The sequence below is a fragment of the Pagrus major genome, chromosome 16 (genome assembly GCF_040436345.1).
Source record: "Pagrus major chromosome 16, Pma_NU_1.0".
Classification (NCBI taxonomy): domain Eukaryota; kingdom Metazoa; phylum Chordata; class Actinopteri; order Spariformes; family Sparidae; genus Pagrus; species Pagrus major.
Window position 1 is genome coordinate 464,998 of NC_133230.1, and position 19,847 is coordinate 484,844.

At 47.7% G+C, this 19,847-nt stretch overlaps 1 protein-coding gene across 2 annotated transcripts; it reads left to right on the top strand.

The window, feature by feature from the left end:
- The first annotated feature begins 857 nt into the window (after positions 1-857).
- dact1 (dishevelled-binding antagonist of beta-catenin 1) lies at positions 858-17,538 on the top strand. 2 transcript variants are annotated; one of them, XM_073484043.1, is made up of 4 exons: positions 858-1,608; positions 8,316-8,445; positions 9,123-9,236; positions 11,644-17,538. In XM_073484043.1, exons 1-4 carry the CDS (start codon positions 1,318-1,320, stop codon positions 13,695-13,697), a joined length of 2,589 nt encoding a protein of 862 aa, XP_073340144.1. In that variant the 5' UTR covers positions 858-1,317; the 3' UTR covers positions 13,698-17,538. The 2 variants fall into 2 exon arrangements, with proteins under 2 accessions (XP_073340144.1, XP_073340145.1); XM_073484044.1 differs by lacking the exon at positions 9,123-9,236.
- Positions 17,539-19,847: the final 2,309 nt, after the last annotated feature.

The following is a 19,847-nucleotide window of genomic DNA, read 5'->3' on the forward strand; positions in this document are numbered from 1 at the left end:
TATTTAATGACAACGATGAAGGAGCCCTGCAGCAATACACAGAATAGCAACATAAGCTAAAACAAATAACTAATTAATATGTGATACTGTGTAGCAAAGGGCTCCTTCATCGTTGTCATTAAATACCTGACCTGACATCGAGGAGTGTGTTTCTTCATGAAGGAGCCAGGAATATGAACAGAGATGAACCTCCAACCACCATAGCAGGAACATAATAAACAGATACTCACAAAATGGCCGACTACTAACTGAGCCAGTGTAGCACTAATAAGATACTGCTCCCTAGTGGCCAGGAGTACTCCTCAACTGTCAGCAGCATTTATCACACAGACAGATTATTAATGGTTAATATTTCTTTACAAACCACATTAAAACAAAAACTTCCAGCTGTTTCTCACAAAAATGAATCAAAATCAAAGATGATTTTTTAAATATAATTGTGACTCACTGATATGAACCTTTATGCGACGTGTGTTAAACTGCACGCGTCGCTTCATGAAACATCCAGAGGTGGAGCTTCAGTCACGTTCTGATGAAATAATAGAAACTAAATTATCACAAGTCCCAAACATGAAAGTATTGATGACACAGATCGACCAATATATCGATCACCGGACTGCAGCGCCTCAGTGCTGGTTCAGGTGAAGGTGGAGCTCCTTGTTCTCACGGGTTCATCCACATTTTATTTTGAAGGCACCTACAGGAACGTCATGCCGTCATTGCTGCTGACGTCACCTCGCTGTGTGTGTCAGCGTGCAGGGGGCGGGGCCTGCGGGACCCGCTGCGGAGCCGCTCAGTCCGGACGGAGCTGCAGGAGGAGCGGCAGCAGGACGGAGCTCAGGCCGGAGATCCGCTTCACTCGGACGGATCCTCTCACTGCTGCGGCCCCGCGGCATGCTGGGATTTACCTGGACCGGAACCTGACTGGACCCGGAACTCATTACCGGATTAATTGAGCTGTTTGTCCGCAGCAGGACCGTCAGACCACCGGTTGATTCTGGAGCTGCAGAGGAGACAGTCTGAGGACCGAGTCTGGACTCAGACCGGGTCCGTTTAACCCGGTTTGTGAACCCGAGTTCAGTCCCCCGGGTCTGTTTAGACCGGTGACTGGACCGGGTGAGTGTCTCCGGGAGGTTCTGATCCGACCTGCTGCCTCTGTCTGCGGCACAGCGTCCTCACACTGACCCGCTGCTCCGCCCCGCACCGCCCGCACCATGCCGTTCACACCCCGCACACCCTCCGGACCGTGATGATCCCGCACAGACCGTGATGATCCCGCACAGACCCTGACTCACACCGCACAGTCTGACCCAGGACATGCTGCTGTGCGTCGCCTCCAGGCGGGACCGAGCCGCCTCAGACGCGGAGCTGCGCTCGGTGCGGGACCGGCTGGAGGCCACCGTGTCCGGGCTCGGGGAGCTGGACTTCCTCCGGCAGCGGCAGGAGCTGCTGGTCCGATCCGCTCTGGAGCTCCGAGAGGAGGAGGAGGAGGAGCAGGAGGAGCAGGAGGAGCAGGAGGAGCAGGAGGAGGAGCGGCGGAGGGAGGCTCAGCTGAACTCCGAGGAGAAGCTGCTGGAGGAGAACATCCTGCTGCTCCGGAAACAGCTGGTAGGTTCTGACCTGTCTGTCTGACTGACCTCTGACCTCAGTCTGGACCTGACTCAGGTGTGCTGCTGAGGTCAGAGGTCAGAGGTGAGGGCGGGGCCAGCCCGTCCTCTTATAACAATGTGATCACATCAGACACGTGACGGATCAGCTGATCATCAGTATGATTCATGTTATTGATTTTGAGTCATTATAAGTTACTGACGTCATCACACGTCCTGTTTGACCCAACAGTTGGAACAGAACATGTGAGTCATCAGAGGAGGACTCCAGTGATCAGAACAGTTCTGACAGTCGATTATTGATCCAGTTTGATTTGAAGCTGGTCTTTATTGATTATTGATCAGAGACGTCAGCTGTTATAATGTAAACACAGCTGAAAAGTGATAAAATGTTCTGGACTCAGTTCTATACGTCAACAGGTTCCTTCCTCCAGACCAGGGGACCGGTTAGATCCCTCCAGATCAGTTCTGATTGATCAGTGACGTCACAAACATTATCACACTTATTAATGTGCAGATCAATGAATCTGTGGTGGAACGATCAGAGTTCAAAGGTTCTGATTTCACCAACGGTGATGTTTGTTTGAGAACCTGACATGACAGAACCTGGTGTGACAGAACCTGATGTTAGAAAACCTGATGTGACAGAACCTGATGTGACAGAACCTGGTGTTAGAGAACCTGGTGTAACAGAGCCTGGTGTGACAGAACCTGGTGTTAGAGAACCTGATGTGACAGAACCTGGTGTGACAGAACCTGATGTTAGAGAACCTGATGTGACAGAACCTGATGTTTGAGAACCTGACATGACAGAACCTGGTGTGACAGAACCTGATGTTAGAAAACCTGATGTTAGAGAACCTGGTGTAACAGAGCCCGATGTGACAGAACCTGATGTGACAGAACCTGGTGTTAGAGAACCTGGTGTAACAGAGCCTGGTGTGACAGAACCTGGTGTTAGAGAACCTGGTGTAACAGAGCCTGGTGTGACAGAACCTGATGTTAGAGAACCTGATGTGACAGAACCTGGTGTTAGAGAATCTAGTGTAACAGAGCCTGATGTGACAGAACCTGGTGTGACAGAACCTGATGTTAGAGAACCTGATGTGACAGAACCTGATGTGACAGAACCTGATGTTAGAGAACCTGGTGTGACAGAACCTGATGTGACAGAACTCTTCTACTTCACAGATATTTTCCTGAGTAACGTTTTTATTAAGAGTTTTCAGGACATTTGATGTTTTTATTGTAAATTATTGTAAAGATCTGATAAATAATCTGGACTGAGGTTCTACTGACGTCATTCTGGACCTTTGAGTCGTCTTCAGTCGTCTGCTGAGGAGGAACTCTTTGTTCTTAAAATCATAAACGTCTTCATCATCAGAGACAGAAGATCTTTGTTTGATAAAAGTATTTGTTGATAAAATCAGATCTGGATCATAAATAAAGAGAAGTAAGGGAGCGAGAGTCGACCCCTGAGGAACCCCTGTAGAACGTTTAAAGATGTTTATCATCGTTTAACACGTCTGTCCTATAAAATTTTAAAATCAAACCCGTCTGACGGTTCTGACGGACACGAACACAACAGAGAGAATGAATATGTCTCTTCCTGATAAAGGTTCTTCGCTCAGTTCTTCATGTGGAACTTTATTTTTACTTCATTTGTCTCGTTAATGAAGTTTATTAACATCCTGATGTTCAGAAACACCATGATGTCATCACAGTGTGTGTGTGTGTGGGGGGGGGGGTCTGATCCTCTGCCCCCCCACAGCTCAGAGAGGATGCTGGGAGATTCAATGACTCCATGTCTAGTGTGTGTGTGTGTTTTCAATTAAAGAGGCGTGACGAAGCAGCTCAGAGATCAACACACACTCTCTCTCTCACACACACACACACACACACACACACACACAGGAAGCAGCAGTTTGTGATGAAGGTCGGCTGAATGTGGAACCGATTCAGAACGTCAGGAACAAGTTCTGATATTTAAAAACAGATTTCAGGTGAAAAAGATAAAGAGAACCTGACGTTATAGAACCTGATGTTATAGAGCCTGATGTTATAGAACCTCCTGTTATAGAACCTGACGTTATAGAACCTGATGTTATAGAGCCTGACGTAATAGAGCCTGACGTTATAGAACCTCCTGCTATAGAACCTGATGTTATAGAACTTGATGTTATAGAATCTGACGTTATAGAACTTGACGTTATAGAACCTCCTGCTATAGAACCTGATGTTATAGAGCCTGACGTAATAGAGCCTGACGTTATAGAACCTGATGTTATAGAACCTGATGTTATAGAACCTGATGTTATAGAACCTGATGTTATAGAGCCTGACATTATAGAACCTGATGTTATAGAGCCTGACGTTATAGAACCTGATGTTATAGAGCCTGACATTATAGAACCTGATGTTATAGAACTTGATGTTATAGAATCTGACGTGATAGAACTTGATGTTATAGAATCTGACGTGATAGAACTTGATGTTATAGAATCTGACGTTATAGAACTTGACGTTATAGAACCTGACGTTATAGAACCTGATGTTATAGAACCTGATGTTATAGAACCTGATGTTATAGAGCCTGACATTATAGAACCTCCTGCTATAGAACCTGATGTTATAGAGCCTGACATTATAGAACCTGATGTTATAGAACCTGATGTTATAGAACCTGATGTTATAGAACCTGATGTTATAGAGCCTGACATTATAGAACCTCCTGCTATAGAACCTGATGTTATAGAGCCTGACATTATAGAACCTGATGTTATAGAAAAGGAAGATTTGTCAACATGATATTTGGTTGAGAACCCGATGTGTGAGAACATGACAGAGGACTGTTCTCTCTGTGTTCTTGTGAGCTTCAGCCTGGAGGCTGGAAATCCTGGAAAGCTTTTAATGTTTACTTTTCAAGGCCTTGAAATATCAGAGTTTTCCAGGAGGTTGAGTTCGTGTTTGTGTGGAAAAGTAAAAACTAACTTGAGTTTTGTTTTCAGTCTTTATTTTAAACATGAATGAACTTTGCAGTGTTCTGTAAAGGAACCTGAAGGAACTCATTGTGTTTCAGGTTCTCTGTGTTGGTGCGAGTCTCTGCTTCATGAATGTACGTTAAGACGTTCTCTAAAGGAACCTGATGAAGCTCTGTGTTATCTCCATGTTCTCTGTGTAGGTTTGAGTTCTCTGAAGGAACCCGTTGAGTTATTTCCAGGTTCTGTGTTGACGTTGTCTCCCAGCAGCTGTTGTGTGTGTGAGCGGTTCTGCAGACAGAAACCTGATCTCGTCTGTTCTCTCTGACTCTTCTTCATGTGTTCTCAGCGGGGATCAGTTCTGTGTGTTGTGTTCCGCAGCTGCAGCTCTCAACTTGAGTCTGGATCACATTAGCCCCCCCCCCCCCCCCCCCCCCCCCGTAAGCAGGAACAAATGGAGATTCCTGCTGGAAACTCTGCAGATCCACTTTCAGCTGTGATGAAGCAGCAGAGACACAAACAAACACAGCGCTCACACGGTCTGAGACTGGGTCAGGTCCTGGTCCTGGTCCTGGTCCTGGTCTTGATCCTTCCTGTGTCTGACAGTTCTGCTGGTTTCTGTCTGAAACAGTTTCTGACGTGTAGTTTGATCCATTTAAACAAAGATGTGTTGGTGGAGCTGTCAGCAGACCGGACGATGGTCACACCACACACCTGAGACTGCAGACCAGGACAGAGACAGAACCAGGACAGAGACAGAACCAGGACAGAGACAGACCAGGACAGATACAGACCAGGACAGAGACAGAACCAGGACAGAGACAGAACCAGGACAGAGACAGACCAAGACAGAGACAGAACCAGGACAGAGACAGACCAGGACAGAGACAGACCAGGACAGAGACAGACCAAGACAGAGACAGAACCAGGACAGAGACAGACCAGGACAGAGACAGACCAGGACAGAGACAGAACCAGGACAGAGACAGAACCAGGACAGAGACAGACCAGGACAGAGACAGACCAGGACAGAGACAGAACTGGACGTGCAGCAGGAAACAGCTTCAGCAGTCTTGTTCTTCTTCTTCTTCTTCTTCTTCATTGAAACAGTGGTTCTGTTCTGGACCGGAGTCAGAGGGCTTGTCAGTGTTAGTGGTTCTATAATGAGATATAAATCTTGTTGTGGTTCTGTCGTAGAGAGTCTACCTGCTGAACATGTTGGAGCGTTCAGCAGCTGAAGACTCAGATATTATATTAGATATTTGGTCCCGATCAGCTGACACGTTGAAGCCTCGTCTGGCTGATACTCAGTTCTTATTAACACACACGTCTCTGCAGGTTCTGTGTTCACTGAAACGACACACCATCTAAAGGTCACGGAGCATGCTCAGAATGTTCTTCTCTGGTATCTGTGGTATCGCTCATGTAGACTGGATCGCCCCCTACAGGCCCGGCACGCCTGTTTAAGCGTTTGTACTGAATATCGACTGATGAGGCCTCAGGCTGCGAGGTCAGAGGTCAGAGGTCACTAAACAAACACAGGGTGGAGACAGGAAGTGTGTGTGTGTGACATCACTTCCTGCAGGGGGGCTCGGTCGTCGGCTGGTTGATTGACGGGACAAACAGCTGGAGGAGCGTCGGAGTGTGTTTGAACATGCGGCTCATTCCAGAGAACAGCTGCTACACACACACACACACACACACACACACACACACACACAGTTTGACCATCTCATGAGGTTCTGGTGGGGTTTGCTGCAGCTACACGAGGTTTATCTGAGCGGTATGCGTATATGGTCTCAGCAGCATGTTCTGTTTTTTGTTCCAGTCCATCTGTAACTGGTCCTGGTTCTGGTTCTGGTCCAGGTCCAGGTCCAGGTCCAGGTCCATGTCCAGGTTCTGGTTCTGTTTCTGTCTCTGGTCGGTGATCAGGCGTTCCAGTTTGTTTCTGCTGCTCAGTCGCAGGAATGCAGCACATGACCTGAGAGCAGCGCTGCATAACCCGCATGTTTTCCATCCCAACACAGGGAGGGTGTGTGTGTGTGTGTGTGTGTGTGTGTGTGTGTGTGTGTGTGTGTGTGTGTGTGTGTGTGTGTGTGTGTAATGTCCTGAAATAAGCAGCAGTGTGTCAGCGAATCATCCAGACTCCAGTTTGCTCTCCCTGCAGAACATTTAAAGGAGCAGTCTGTTGGTTTCATCTGCTACACTCTGGACTCGTGTCTTTGTACTTTAACACTTGAACAATAAAGTTATTTGATGGAAAAACACTGATGTCTCTGTAATGTCCTGTCCGCGGACACCACAGATAATCCACCAAGTCTTTACAGTGATCGTTCTGGTTAGTAGTGGATGAGATAATTCAGCAGTAATGAGTTAAATATTGAGGACGTTACTGCAGCAGAAATAAAGAGTGTGTCTGTGAAGAGGCCCAGCGGCTTCACTTCACTCCGACAGGATCTGATGTTCTTTAATGTTCTGTGTTCTTCACACAGCTCAGTTCGTACAGTGAGATGTTTCGGATCAGGGCAGCCAAAACTGAAACTTTATGATGAGCCACGGACCAACAGCCACCACCAACTGTACTGTATCGTATTGTTAGGATGCAAAATGGTGCTTGGACCCACAAAATGTCCGCCAGGCACACAATAAGAATAATCAGGGATTCTACTTATTTTTACCTCATAAAACGTAAATAACACAAACATTCCTGTAACTTTTTAAAATAAGGTTTGTACTTTTTCCCACTACAAACATCTGGCGGGCCGAGTTAAACCCCATGGCGGCCCAGCTGTGGCCTGCGGGCCCCACTTTGGGCAGCCCTGGTTTGGAGTAAAGCAGCTGTCCTGATAAATCCTGAGCTCCATCAGAGCTGTTTAACAAATATCTAGATTGTAACTCTGTTTCCTGTCGAGTTTATAACCACAGCTTTTTGTTTTGATGCTTAAATGTGATAAATATATAAACATTTTGGGAGTTTTGATTCGTATTTAAATTGTTTATGTTGTTCTTACCTCTTTCTTACTTATTTATTATTACTGTTTTAATTGATGCTTTCACCCTTTGCTGCTGTAATAATGCAGATGCAGTGTGGGACTAATACCGGATTATCTCATCTTAATATTTGCTGCAGTGACGTCACATGGAAACGTTTAAAATGACTGAACCTCTCTGATCATTAAAGAAAACATTCATACATCAGTAAAATAAAGCGGTCACCATACCGGTCTCAGCCGCCAACCATCGAGTCCGGTTCTGCTTGAGGTTTCTGTCTGTTAAAGGCAGTTTTTTCTCTGTGCTGCTCAGCAGGAATTGTTGGACCTCTTTAAGTAAATTAAAACTGACTCAGAAGACATTTTAAAGCTTCATGTTTCTTAGATGACATGATTAGTTGTGTGCTCTCAGGTTATTAGTTCCATCTGTAGTGTGGGTCATGTGACCTCTGACCTCTGCTGTCAGATTGCATCATCAGCTCCGGGCTCAGAACAAAGATAACAGACGGATGTTAGCCCGTCTGTTAGCAGCGAGGAGACAGGTTCAGGACGGATCATCAGTTCTGAGACTTCTACTTCAGCTCAGCAGCTCCGCAGTAAAGACAGTACCAATGTCAAACCAGTTTGTCCTGGTCTCAGCTGATCTCAGCTGGTCCCCTCTGGGATCAGGACTCTGGTTCTGTTGGTTCTGTTGGTATGAAGCGTGGTGTGTGATGGAGTGTGTTTGTTTGTTTGATCAGAACTGTCTGAGGAGGAGAGACGCTGGACTCATCAGTCAGCTGCAGGAGCTGGACAGACAGATCAGTGACCTGCGGTTAGACACCGAGGCGTCACACGACCCGCTGGAGACCGACAGCCGACCCAGTTCAGGTACCAGAACTGAATCTGATCAGCTGTTTATCATTACATTATTATATACATTGATGGAATGTAACTAAGTACATTTACTCAAGTACAGTGTTGAGACACTTCAGACTTTTACTACGTTTATGTACAAATAAACATTTTACAAACGTTCAGGAAAGTAACTGATTACAGTTAACATCAGATACTTTAAGACTCTTACTCGAGTACGACTGTTAGTTACTTCAACACTGTCACTGTGGTCAGTGTCCTGCAGACAGATAACATGTCCTCTGGGATCAGGACATGAGCTCACACAGAGTGAGACAGCTGTCACCTGTCTCACCTGTCTGTCTCTTCTCACCTGTCTGTCTCTCTCACCCGTCTCTCTCACCTGTCTGTCTCCCCTCACCTGTCTGTCTCTCTCACCTGTCTGTCTCTCTCACCTGTCTCTCTCACCTGTCTGTCTCTCCTCACCTGTCTGTCTCTCTCACCCGTCTCTCTCACCTGTCTGTCTCTCCTCACCTGTCTGTCTCTCTCACCTGTCTGTCTCTCCTCACCTGTCTGTCTCTCTCACCTGTCTGTCTCTCTCACCTGTCTCTCTCACCTATCTGTCTCTCACCTGTCTGTCTCTCCTCACCTGTCTGTCTCTCCTCACCTGTCTGTCTCTCCTCACCTGTCTCTCTCACCTGTCTGTCTCTCAGGGTTCTATGAGCTCAGTGACGGGGCGTCTGGCTCTCTGTCTAACTCGTCTAACTCGGTCTTCAGTGAGTGTTTCTGTTCGATGGCCGACGCTGACGGACGCTTCCTGTCTGCAGGTAAACAACCGATCAATACAGTCATTGATTAGCTGATCGACAGGAGAGAGGGAATGATGATACTGAGTTACTGTCTTCCTCCTCCTCCTCTTCCTCCTCTTCTTCCTCTTCCTTTCCTCTTCCTCCTCCTCTTCCTTTTCCTCCTCCTCTTCCTCTTCCTCCTCCTCTTCCTCCTCCTCTTCCTTTTCCTCCTCCCCCTCTTCCTCCTCTCCCCCCTCCTCTTCCTCTTCCTTTTCCTCCTCCCCCTCTTCCTCTTCCTCTTCCTTTTCCTCCTCCCCCTCTTCCTCTTCCTCCTCCTCTTCCTCCTCTCCCCCCTCCTCTTCCTCTTCCTTTTCCTCCTCCTCTTCCTCCTCCTCTTCCCCCTCCTTTTCCTCTTCCTCCTCCTCTTCCTCCTCCTCTTCCCCCTCCTTTTCCTCTTCCTCCTCCTCTTCCTCCTCCTCTTCCCCCTCCTTTTCCTCTTCCTCCTCCTCTTCCTCCTCCTCCTCCTCCTCCTCTTCCCCCTCCTCTTCCCCTTCCCCCTCCTCCTCTTCCCCCTCCTTTTCCTCTTCCTCCTCCTCTTCCTCCTCCTCCTCCTCCTCCTCTTCCTCTTCCTCTTCCTCTTCCTCCTCCTCTTCCCCCTCCTCTTCCCCTTCCTCCTCCTCTTCCCCCTCCTTTTCCTCTTCCTCCTCCTCTTCCTCCTCCTCCTCCTCTTCCTCTTCCTCCTCTCCCCCCTCCTCTTCCTCCTCCTCTTCCCCCTCCTCTTCCTCCTCCTCCTCTTCCCCCTCCTCTTCCTCTTCCTCCTCCTCTTCCCCCTCCTTTTCCTCCTCCTCTTCCTCCTCCTCTTCCTCCTCCTCTCCCCCCTCCTCTTCCTCCTCCTCCTCCTCCTCCTCCTCTTCCTCCTCCTCCTCTTCCTCCTCCTCTTCCTCCTCCTCTCCCCCCTCCTCTTCCTCCTCCTCTTCCTCCTCCTCTTCCTCCTCCTCTCCCCCCTCCTCTTCCTCCTCTTCCTCCTCTCCCCCTCCTCTTCCTCCTCCTCCTCCTCTTCCTCCTCCTCCTCCTCCTCCTCCTCTTCCTCCTCCTCCTCTTCCTCCTCCTCTTCCAGATTTCACATTAAAACTGATTCATATTGTGTGTGTGTGTGTGTGAGAAACATCTGGAAGCTGTTTCCCAGCTCGACCTGTCACACCTCCCTCTGATGATACGACTCACACACCAGGCTGCTAACACCTCCACACACACACACACACACACACACACACACAGATGAGTTAACGTCTGTCTGCTGTTGAATCAACAGGCTGCTGATTGGAGGAGAACCAGTCACATGATGTGAATGAAACACACGCCATCTCTCAGGCTGCTCTGATTGGTCGACTCGCTCTGCATTAAGACATACAGCGTCCTGACCTTTGACCTCTCAGTAAACACACACTGAGCTCAGCTGTGACTTCACCGTCGTCAGGAACAGAAAAGAGTTTTAAAGCAGAACGAATCTCATCTTTATTAACATAATGAGGAACGTGTTGATCACTCGTCAGCTGACGTCCTGTGTGAGACAAAAAGAAGAAAGTTAGCTCAACATCACCAGACTCCATTAACAAATGTGGTGATTTTAAGAGTTGTTGAGTTAAAACAAACTTTATAACGTAGTGAAACTCTGTCTCTGACAGATTCTGAATAAGTTGTTTGTTTCCTTGTAGAAAGTGTCAGTTTGTGGCAGCATGGCTGCACCAGCCTGTCTGCTTCTGTGTCTAAAGTGCTGAAGTCTGACCTGCCGACATTTAGCAGCTGTTTGAACACACTGATGGATTATTTGGTCACTCAGGACAGAACTGAGTCTTATTAAATCTGACAGCTGATCTTCGTTCTTCGTTCTTTGGCTGTTGTAGCGTTAGCTTAACCGTGCTACATCAGTTTTGTGTGGGCCTGTCTTGGCCCTGATGTTAACTGCTTCCTGTCTGAGCTGACATTTACAAACTCCTGAGCCAAGAATGAATTGTACTGAATCAACAGTGTTTGTAGTGGTAACAGTGTAACTCTACAGCTCCTCTCTCTCTGACATGGATCTGATCTTCCCTTCATGCAGTGAACATGAAGAGTTAACGTTTTGCAGCACTCTGTCTCCACAGGAAAGAATTTTCCACTTACTAACGCTCCGTCCAAACAGGGTCATTACCACAACCAGCAGAGCGTTTCATCAGAACTCTGCCAGGAAACACTCGGCTCAGACTGAACTTCCTGTCAGCTGTTGACTTTAGGAAACAAACTCAGATCATTCAGTCTGTTTATGTTAGAAACTGTGAAGAGTTTTACAGCAGCTCTGCACACTGTCACTGTCAGACATCCGTCATCAAACCGTTCAAATAACAGACGTTCATGTCCTGACGCTGCAGCTGCTTCATCATGTGACCTCTCTCTCTCTATCCTTCAGATGAGCTCGCCGGCTGTCTGGAGTGTGACAGTTTGGTTGGAGGACTTTGTGATGACTCGTCTTCGTCTGGTACAGTCCGCCGCTCCCTCTCAGCTCCTCATCCTCCCCTCCTTGACCCCGTCTCCTCCTCTGACTCGCAGTCTAAGTACCACTGTGACCTGGTGGCCCGTAACGGCAGCGACGTGTTCCGCTACCCGAGTCCGCTGCACGCCGTGGCCGTCCAGAGCCCCGTCTTCCTGCAGATGTTGGGTCACGGCGGTCACAGCAGAGATGAAGGGCTTCTGAAAGGCCTGGAGGCTGGTGTGGAAGGACTCAAACCAGATCCTCCTTTTCCAGCTGCTCTGGTACCTCAGAGCTCCTCCTGGCCAGCTCCCTCTTCTTCCTCCCTCACTCCTTCTCACAAGCGACTGGACAGCTACATCTTCAGTCTGCTGCAGCGCCGGGCCCTGCCCATGAGGACCAACAGACCCAGGACCAGCATCAGCACTGACCCGTCTAAGAGCATCCTGAGGCAGGCCAGTCTGTGTGTGAGGCAGGGGGCTGGTTTAGGGACTCTGAGGGCGTCTGAAGTCAAACCCTGCCGGCCGGCCGGAGGAGCAGAGAGTGCTGCCGCCTCGTCTCCTCAGAGACAGTGGTCTGTGGAGAGTAAATCTGAGGTGCAGATAACACAAAATGGTTCCCCTGATGGCGCCAGGATCAACAACACAGACTCGGCCCAAAATCAGAGCAGCTCTTCTCTGACTAACGGCGTCCAAAATGACGTTAACGCGAGTACTAACAGTCTGCTGAAGAAAAACAAAAGGCTTCTTCCTCCCTCGGTGTCCACAGCGACTCTGCCCAAAGACTTCAGGGAGCTGGGCAGTCCCAAAGTTAACTCCTCCCCCAGAGAGACCAAGCCGCCATGTTTCCCTCCTGACCACGAGCTGCTCCTCAAAACACAATCAGTGACTCCCAAGAGCAGCCTGAAACCTCTGCAGACGGAGAGCGTTGACCGGCCGGTGCAGGAGAGAGCCAGTGTAGGCTCCTCCTCTCAGAGTCAGGACGAAGCAGGAGGAGAAGGAGGAGGGAGTCACATGACAAGTGGGCATGGCAAGTACATCCCCGCCCAGCGGCAGATCGCCAAACTCCGCAAGGGCGGCAGCAAGAATGTCAAGACTGTCAGAGTGAAGACGAGTCGAGCCTCTGAACACAACGAGCCGCCATCAGAGAGACGAGGAGATAAATCCCACCACAGGTCCGGCTCTAAGAAGTCCCGGCTGCTGGACGATGGAGGTTCTGTTCACATTAAAGTGTCCAGGAGAGCAGCCGGCGGCGGCGGTGCACATGGGACATCCTCCTCCAGAATCAAACGCCTCCCTGCATCCATTCCTGAGGGACGAGTTCTGGACAAACACAACACGTCAACACTGAGCAGCGTGCGCTCGTCCAGACACCATCACCACGGAAACCACCACCACAGCAGCAGTAACCACCACCATCATCATCATCATCATCACCACGGACGCGAGCAGGTCGTGGTCGTCGCCAAACCGAAGTTCAAACGGAACGATTACCGACGGTTACGAGCGATCATGGAGGTGCCGTACGATGAGGCGTTCAGGCGTGCTCAGCGGCGGCAGAGGAAGGAGCTGTTAGGTCATTCTGCTGCCGACGTGTTCCTCCCCACTGACGGACAGCTGAGCAGCCCGTACGCCTACGTGGCAGGAAGTGACTCGGAGTATTCAGCCGAGTGTGCGTCGCTCTTTCACTCGACCATCGTGGACACCAGCGAGGACGAGAGGTCCAACTACACAACCAACCGCTTCGGAGACAGCGAGTCCAGCGAGGAGGAGTATGTGGAGGAGAGCTCCACCAGCGACACGGAGGAGAGCGGAGGAGGCGGGGCTGGGGGCAGGGGGCGGAGCCAGTTAGGACCAGCTGGCTCCAGAGCGACGGGACAGGAGATGACTCCGGCTCAGGCGAAGGCCTTCGTTAAGATCAAAGCGTCTCACAACCTGAAGAAGAAGATCCTTCGGTTCAGGTCGGGTTCTCTCAAACTCATGACCACCGTGTGAAACTGGAGCAGAGCCATAACTGATGGGTGCCTTTCCCACGCTCTTCAGGTGTGCCTGAACACAACTGTGAACAGTCCTGAGGGAGGAGCTGTGGTTGGACAGGTGCTGCATGGTCCACCTCTCTTCAGAGAGACCAAACCAAACCGTCATCATCTTCGAAAAAGCATGTGTGACTTTTTATACACTCAGCAAGACAACCAGAGTTTCTCTTCACTGTTTAATTTCACGTCCTGCTCATCAGTGTTCAGTCCAACTGCTTCATGTTGACCAGTCGAGTCCATGTGAACGACCCAGAGCTGAGTTCCTCCTGACGTCAGGAGTAGAAATGATCAGATGTTCATCACCTCTGCTTCCTTCTCCTCTCGTACCTTTGAGTTTAGTAAATGCTAAAAAGGGAAGAAAGAGGAGTCTCATGGTGCACCTGATAGTCAACCACACCTTCTTATCAACTTCCTGTTTCTAAATTTACCTGTGTGTGGATGAGGTGAGGTTTCCAGCTCTGTGCTGTTCACATGGACAACAAACCACAAACACGTGAAAATCAAATGAGTCCTGCAGTCAACAGGACAAATGCAGCATCAGATCCTCTTTGAAAAGGGTTGATTTAGTTTATTAAGTTTAGATTTAGCCAATCAGATTGGCCTCCTTCACTCCCCTCTCTCTTTCCGGCCCACTAAGTGCCTCCGCCGACGTGAACCCGGCTGTTAATACAACCTGAGAGGAGAAAAAAGGTCTCAGTCTGCTTCAAACCAAAAAGCTGTACGAGGTGTTGTGTTTGAGAAAAGACTGCCAGCTCCTCTAGTTTCAACACATGGGGCCTTTACTTGGGAGCCCCTACAGAATGATCGGGCGTCTGTAGGAGCTCCAGAGCAGGTAAATCCAGGTCAGATACGTCCTGTCGAGGGATGGTGGAGCAGGTTTTCAGTCTCTCCTGTTGTTTCACAGAAACAGTTGAGTGGCACCGTCTGACCGTCACAGTGTTGGTGTTGATCCAGGACCATCACTGCATCTCGGGAAAAGAACAGAAAAATATGCACATAGCAAAACACGTGTTTAATGTTGTGAAAGGGTCTATTGTTACCCAACCATGTTCTCCTGAACCTAAAAGAGCATTTAACCACAACAGCCTGCTCTGAATGTGACGTTTTTCAGGAGGAGGAGCTGCAGCAGCGCCCAGCGGCTTCACTCCGAGCGCTTCAGAAAGGCTCTGGTGACGTCACCGTGGCTCCTCTTCTTCTTCCTCGTGATAATAGTCAATGTATTTTTGTGGATCATGTCGTCACCCACATCCTCCTCGCTCTGACGTCCCGAAGTCAGATAAAAAAAGTAATAAGAAGGATCAGAGTCAAGACAGGACGCGCACAAACGCATTATCTCAGCGCTTTTCTGCCTGAAACAAAACTACGTAGACACGTGGCCTTAGCTTCTTTCTCGTCAGCTGCTGTGACGGTCCTGGGTCAGCACCAGCACGGTGATATCAGATGACTGTGGGAACAGACGGATTCAGTTTGAAGCACATTGAGGCCTTTCATGTTTGAACCGTGTTCTCCGGTCTGTGGGAGAAGTTGGGCTTTAAAACAGGTTCTTCAGAAAGTTCAGAAAGTTCTTCAGATGGTTCCTCAGATGTGTCTTCAGATGTCTCTGAGCGTGTGCAGTTGGTTCTTCAGAAGGTTTTCAGAGGGTTCTGCAGAGGTTCTTGTATTGAGGGTTCAGGTTGTATGTTGCTGCAGTGATCTCTGTATTTCTGCACTTTGTTCTGTTTGTACGCAGCTTTTTGTTTTCTATTTATTATCACCTGAGTTTTGTTGTAGCGCAGCGACACGACACGTTTGTGAATGCTTCTCTGTTTTTATTACACACTTTGATGAAAGCTATTTAAAACTTTAATATATTTGCTTGGTACATATTGGACACGTACATGGTACTGACTGACCGTATGTTTTATATCACATTTATTCACCAAGTCTGATGTGTCTTTCCACTCACTGTTGCCATAACAACGTATTTATACAGCTTTTTCTCATCACTGTTTGGTGAAAACATCAGTCTCCTGCTCTGGTCCGATGACACGTTCCTCCAAAGGACCACAACATTTTGGATCATGTGAACCAGCTTCAGTTGAGTCTTCCAGCAGAAGGTTTTTGGTCTCAAACAAGATGGATGCCTCTGAGCTACATGAGGACGTCACTGCTGTTCATCATTCTTTGTGTTGATGTCATCTTATGTTCCTGATGTGAAACGATGTGAAATAAAGTCACAGAAATGATGTTGATACTTTGATCTTAGGTACTCTGGATGTGTAAAAACACCAAAGTCTGGTTTTAGTCTTTTCACCTGCAAATCACCAAAAGTTTTATCAGTTAAAGTCCAACATTGAGGTCCATTTTGTTTCTCTGTCTCCTCAGATGAGTCAGATGTTTCAGCTGGATATCAGTTTCATCTGTTTGTGTCCACACCTGGAGAGATGACTCCAGGATGTGTTTAGCCTAGCTTAGCACAAAGACTGGAAGTAATAGGAAACTGGTAGCTAGTGAAGCTACCAGACTGCTAATACAACCAATAATAAGTGTTTTGGTTGATGTTATGGTAGCTACAAATAGTTAGTATATGATAACTTCCCCTAAAATTAGCTACCCGTGAGCAGCTAGTCGCTATTTATGGTTAACTTGTGTCACACCAGGATGTTTGTAGCCTAGCTTCATTAAAAGAGAAAAAATCTGCTCCCCGTGAAGTCTTAATGTTGTATCTTGAAGGAACGGGAAAAGGATAAAAAGGAAACCTTTTGGTTTGAGCAGCAGTTAGCATTGAAGCTATTTGTTGAACTGTTTAAGTGCTATGTTCCCTTTAGCTCACTAGCAAACATGCTAGCTCCTCACTAACAGAGTTGGTTTATTAGCATCCAAAGCAATAAATTAGGGGTCGGAAGTCAATCTGAATATCTTAATCATCAGAATACTTTTTCTACATCATGGGTGCACTGAAACTAGCATGCTTGTAGCTTGTTAGCTACAGGCTCCTGTTGCTGATAATGACATGTTGTCTGTTCCCACCTCCACTTTTATGAAATCAAATGACTGCAGCAGATTTTCAGTGTGTTTCTCTCTTGTCGGCACTAACGAGCAGCTAGATGGTAACTATAGATTTTGAAACCTCTCAAGATTTCTGCAAGTTGTTTCTTTATTATTGTGCACGTTGTCAAAACTAATTATATTTAATAATGTGACGATGCTGTGGTTAACATCTGGTCAGGCTCAGGCACAAAAACAGCTGGTTAGGATCAGAAACATCCTGTTTTGGGTTGAAATGATGGCTATCAGCAGATCTCTCACAGCTCTCAGGTTACCATCACATGACCTGCTTCTGTCTTTGTGCTACGCTAAGCTAACCCTGTTCAAACTGGTACCTTCTTTGTATCTGACTCTGAGGACGACAGAAAACAACCAGATTTCACTAAAAGACAGTTTGATATTTGAATCGTACTGATGAGGCCTCGTTGGATCTGCAGGCTGTAAATCAGTTTGGACTCTTTAACGGTCCTTCTCATCTGTTCTGGTCCAGATTCCACACGTTCAGATATAAATAACTCAGGCAGCTTTAAGAAGCTCCTCTCCGCCGTCTCTCTGCTCACAGCTTTTTAAAGCTGCTGATGACTTTGTGATTTAAAAACCTTCAACCGAAAGTGAAACTTGTGTTGAGGTTTGTGCTTCACTCTGATTGGACGGTACTGATGTGTAATGATCACATATGCAACTGTAAATGACTGTTACTGAAATGTGTGTATAATGTTTGTGTATGCTGGTGCTTAACCTTTGTATGCTTCATTAAAGTGACTCTAACGAGACGTTTCATCTGTTTCCTCTGACCTGAAATCCTGACAGCCTGCAGCTCCGGGCGTTTTGTCCCAGTTGGCATCCAATAATAACCCGTCTGTCTGGTGCTGCTCAGCCCGATCACAAGATATTTACATGGTGTTTGTGTGTTAATCTGCTCACACACACTGCTGACTGGAGGAAACCTGCGTATCAGCAGCAGGCTAACATGCTAACAGTCACAATCAGCTAACATGTAGCCTGTTTAATGTTCACTCAGTTTATATTTATCAGTTATTGATCGGGGTCAGGGGTCATCAGCTGTGCTCCTGTCTCTCAGTTTGTCCTGTCTGTGTCTCAGACTGTCTCACAGTGTCTCGTATCTACATTGTGTCTCGTCACATCCGTGTTGTCTCTTGTTGTCTTTTTGTCTTACTGTGTCTGTTTGTCTGATTTGATGTCTTCTTGTCTCATTGCATGTTGTGTATTGTTTCACTTTATTTTGTGTCTCTCATCTCTTATATTGTCTCTCTCTTGTTGTGTCTCCTGTCTTTGTCTCATTGCATCTCATTGTCTGTCTTTGCTTCCCATTGTGTCTCATGTTGTGTCTCATTGTGTGTCTCTGTCTCAGGTTGTGTTTCCGTCTCTTCTTGTGTCTCTGTCTCATTTTCTCAATCTCATTACATTTTGTGTCCCTCTCGTGTTGTCTCATGTTGACTCACAGCATCCCTGTGGTCTGCAGCTGCAGACTCTCGTCTCTCGTTATATCATGTCTCTTAATGTCTCTCATTGTCTCTGGCTTCTCCCGTCGTCTCTTGTTGTCTCTTGTTGTCTCCCAACGTCCCCATGGTCTGCAGCTGCAGTAAACTTGGAGGTTTTTAACTTGTTTTATGGTTCACTTTGTTTTGGGAGAGTCGACTGTTGGCTGTAATTAGTGAAACCACAAATCATCATGTTGATGTCGAGACGGTTCAGAGAGAGTTCACACACACACACACACACACACACACACACACACACACACAGACACACAGACACACACACAGTGAATGATGACTGGATTTGAAGTGAAAGTTAAAGAACTGAATCTGCTGCTGTGGTCTGACTGAGACAGCTGAGGAAGACGAGTTGAGGAGGAGACTGATGAAGAAGTGATGAAGAAGTGATGAAGAGGTGATGATGTGAAGAAAGAGAGAAACAAACAGACGTTAATCTGACAGAATCATGACGGATGTCTGTAGCAGAGAATCAGCTCAAGTGTTTCCTGATTCAGCAGTGTGCGTGTGTGTTTATGTGTGTGTGTGTGTGTGTGTGTCTCCTGGGATCAATAACACACAGTCTCTACACACAAACTCACTGTTCAGCCTCCTCGTCCGGTTCAGACGCAGCAGCTTTAACTGCTGCTGAGTCCAACATGGTCCAGACACACAGGAGAGGACTGTTACCAGACAGGAGAGACTGTTACCAGACAGCAGAGACTGTTACCAGACAGTAGAGACTGTTACCAGACAGGAGGGACTGTTACCAGACAGTAGAGGACTGTTACCAGACAGGAGGGACTGTTACCAGTAGAGGACTGTTACCAGACAGGAGGGACTGTTACCAGACAGGAGAGACTGTTACCAGACAGGAGGGACTGTTACCAGACAGGAGGGACTGTTACCAGACAGTAGAGGACTGTTACTAGTAGAGGGACTGTTACCAGTAGAGGGACTGTTACCAGACAGTAGAGGACTGTTACTAGTAGAGGGACTGTTACCAGTAGAGGGACTGTTACCAGACAGGAGAGACTGTTACCAGACAGTAGAGACTGTTACCAGACAGGAGGGACTGTTACCAGTAGAGGGACTGTTACCAGACAGGAGAGACTGTTACCAGACAGTAGAGACTGTTACCAGACAGTAGAGACTGTTACCAGACAGTAGAGACTGTTACCAGACAGGAGGGACTGTTACCAGACAGTAGAGACTGTTACCAGACAGGAGGGACTGTTACGACTGTTACCAGACAGGAGAGACTGTTACCAGACAGTAGAGACTGTTACCAGACAGGAGGGACTGTTACGACTGTTACCAGACAGGAGAGACTGTTACCAGACAGGAGGGACTGTTACCAGACAGGAGGGACTGTTACCAGACAGGAGGGACTGTTACCAGACAGGAGGGACTATTACCAGACAGTAGAGGACTGTTACCAGACAGGAGGGACTGTTACCAGACAGGAGAGACTGTTACCAGACAGGAGGGACTGTTACCAGACAGGAGGGACTGTTACCAGACAGTAGAGGACTGTTACTAGTAGAGGGACTGTTACCAGTAGAGGGACTGTTACCAGACAGTAG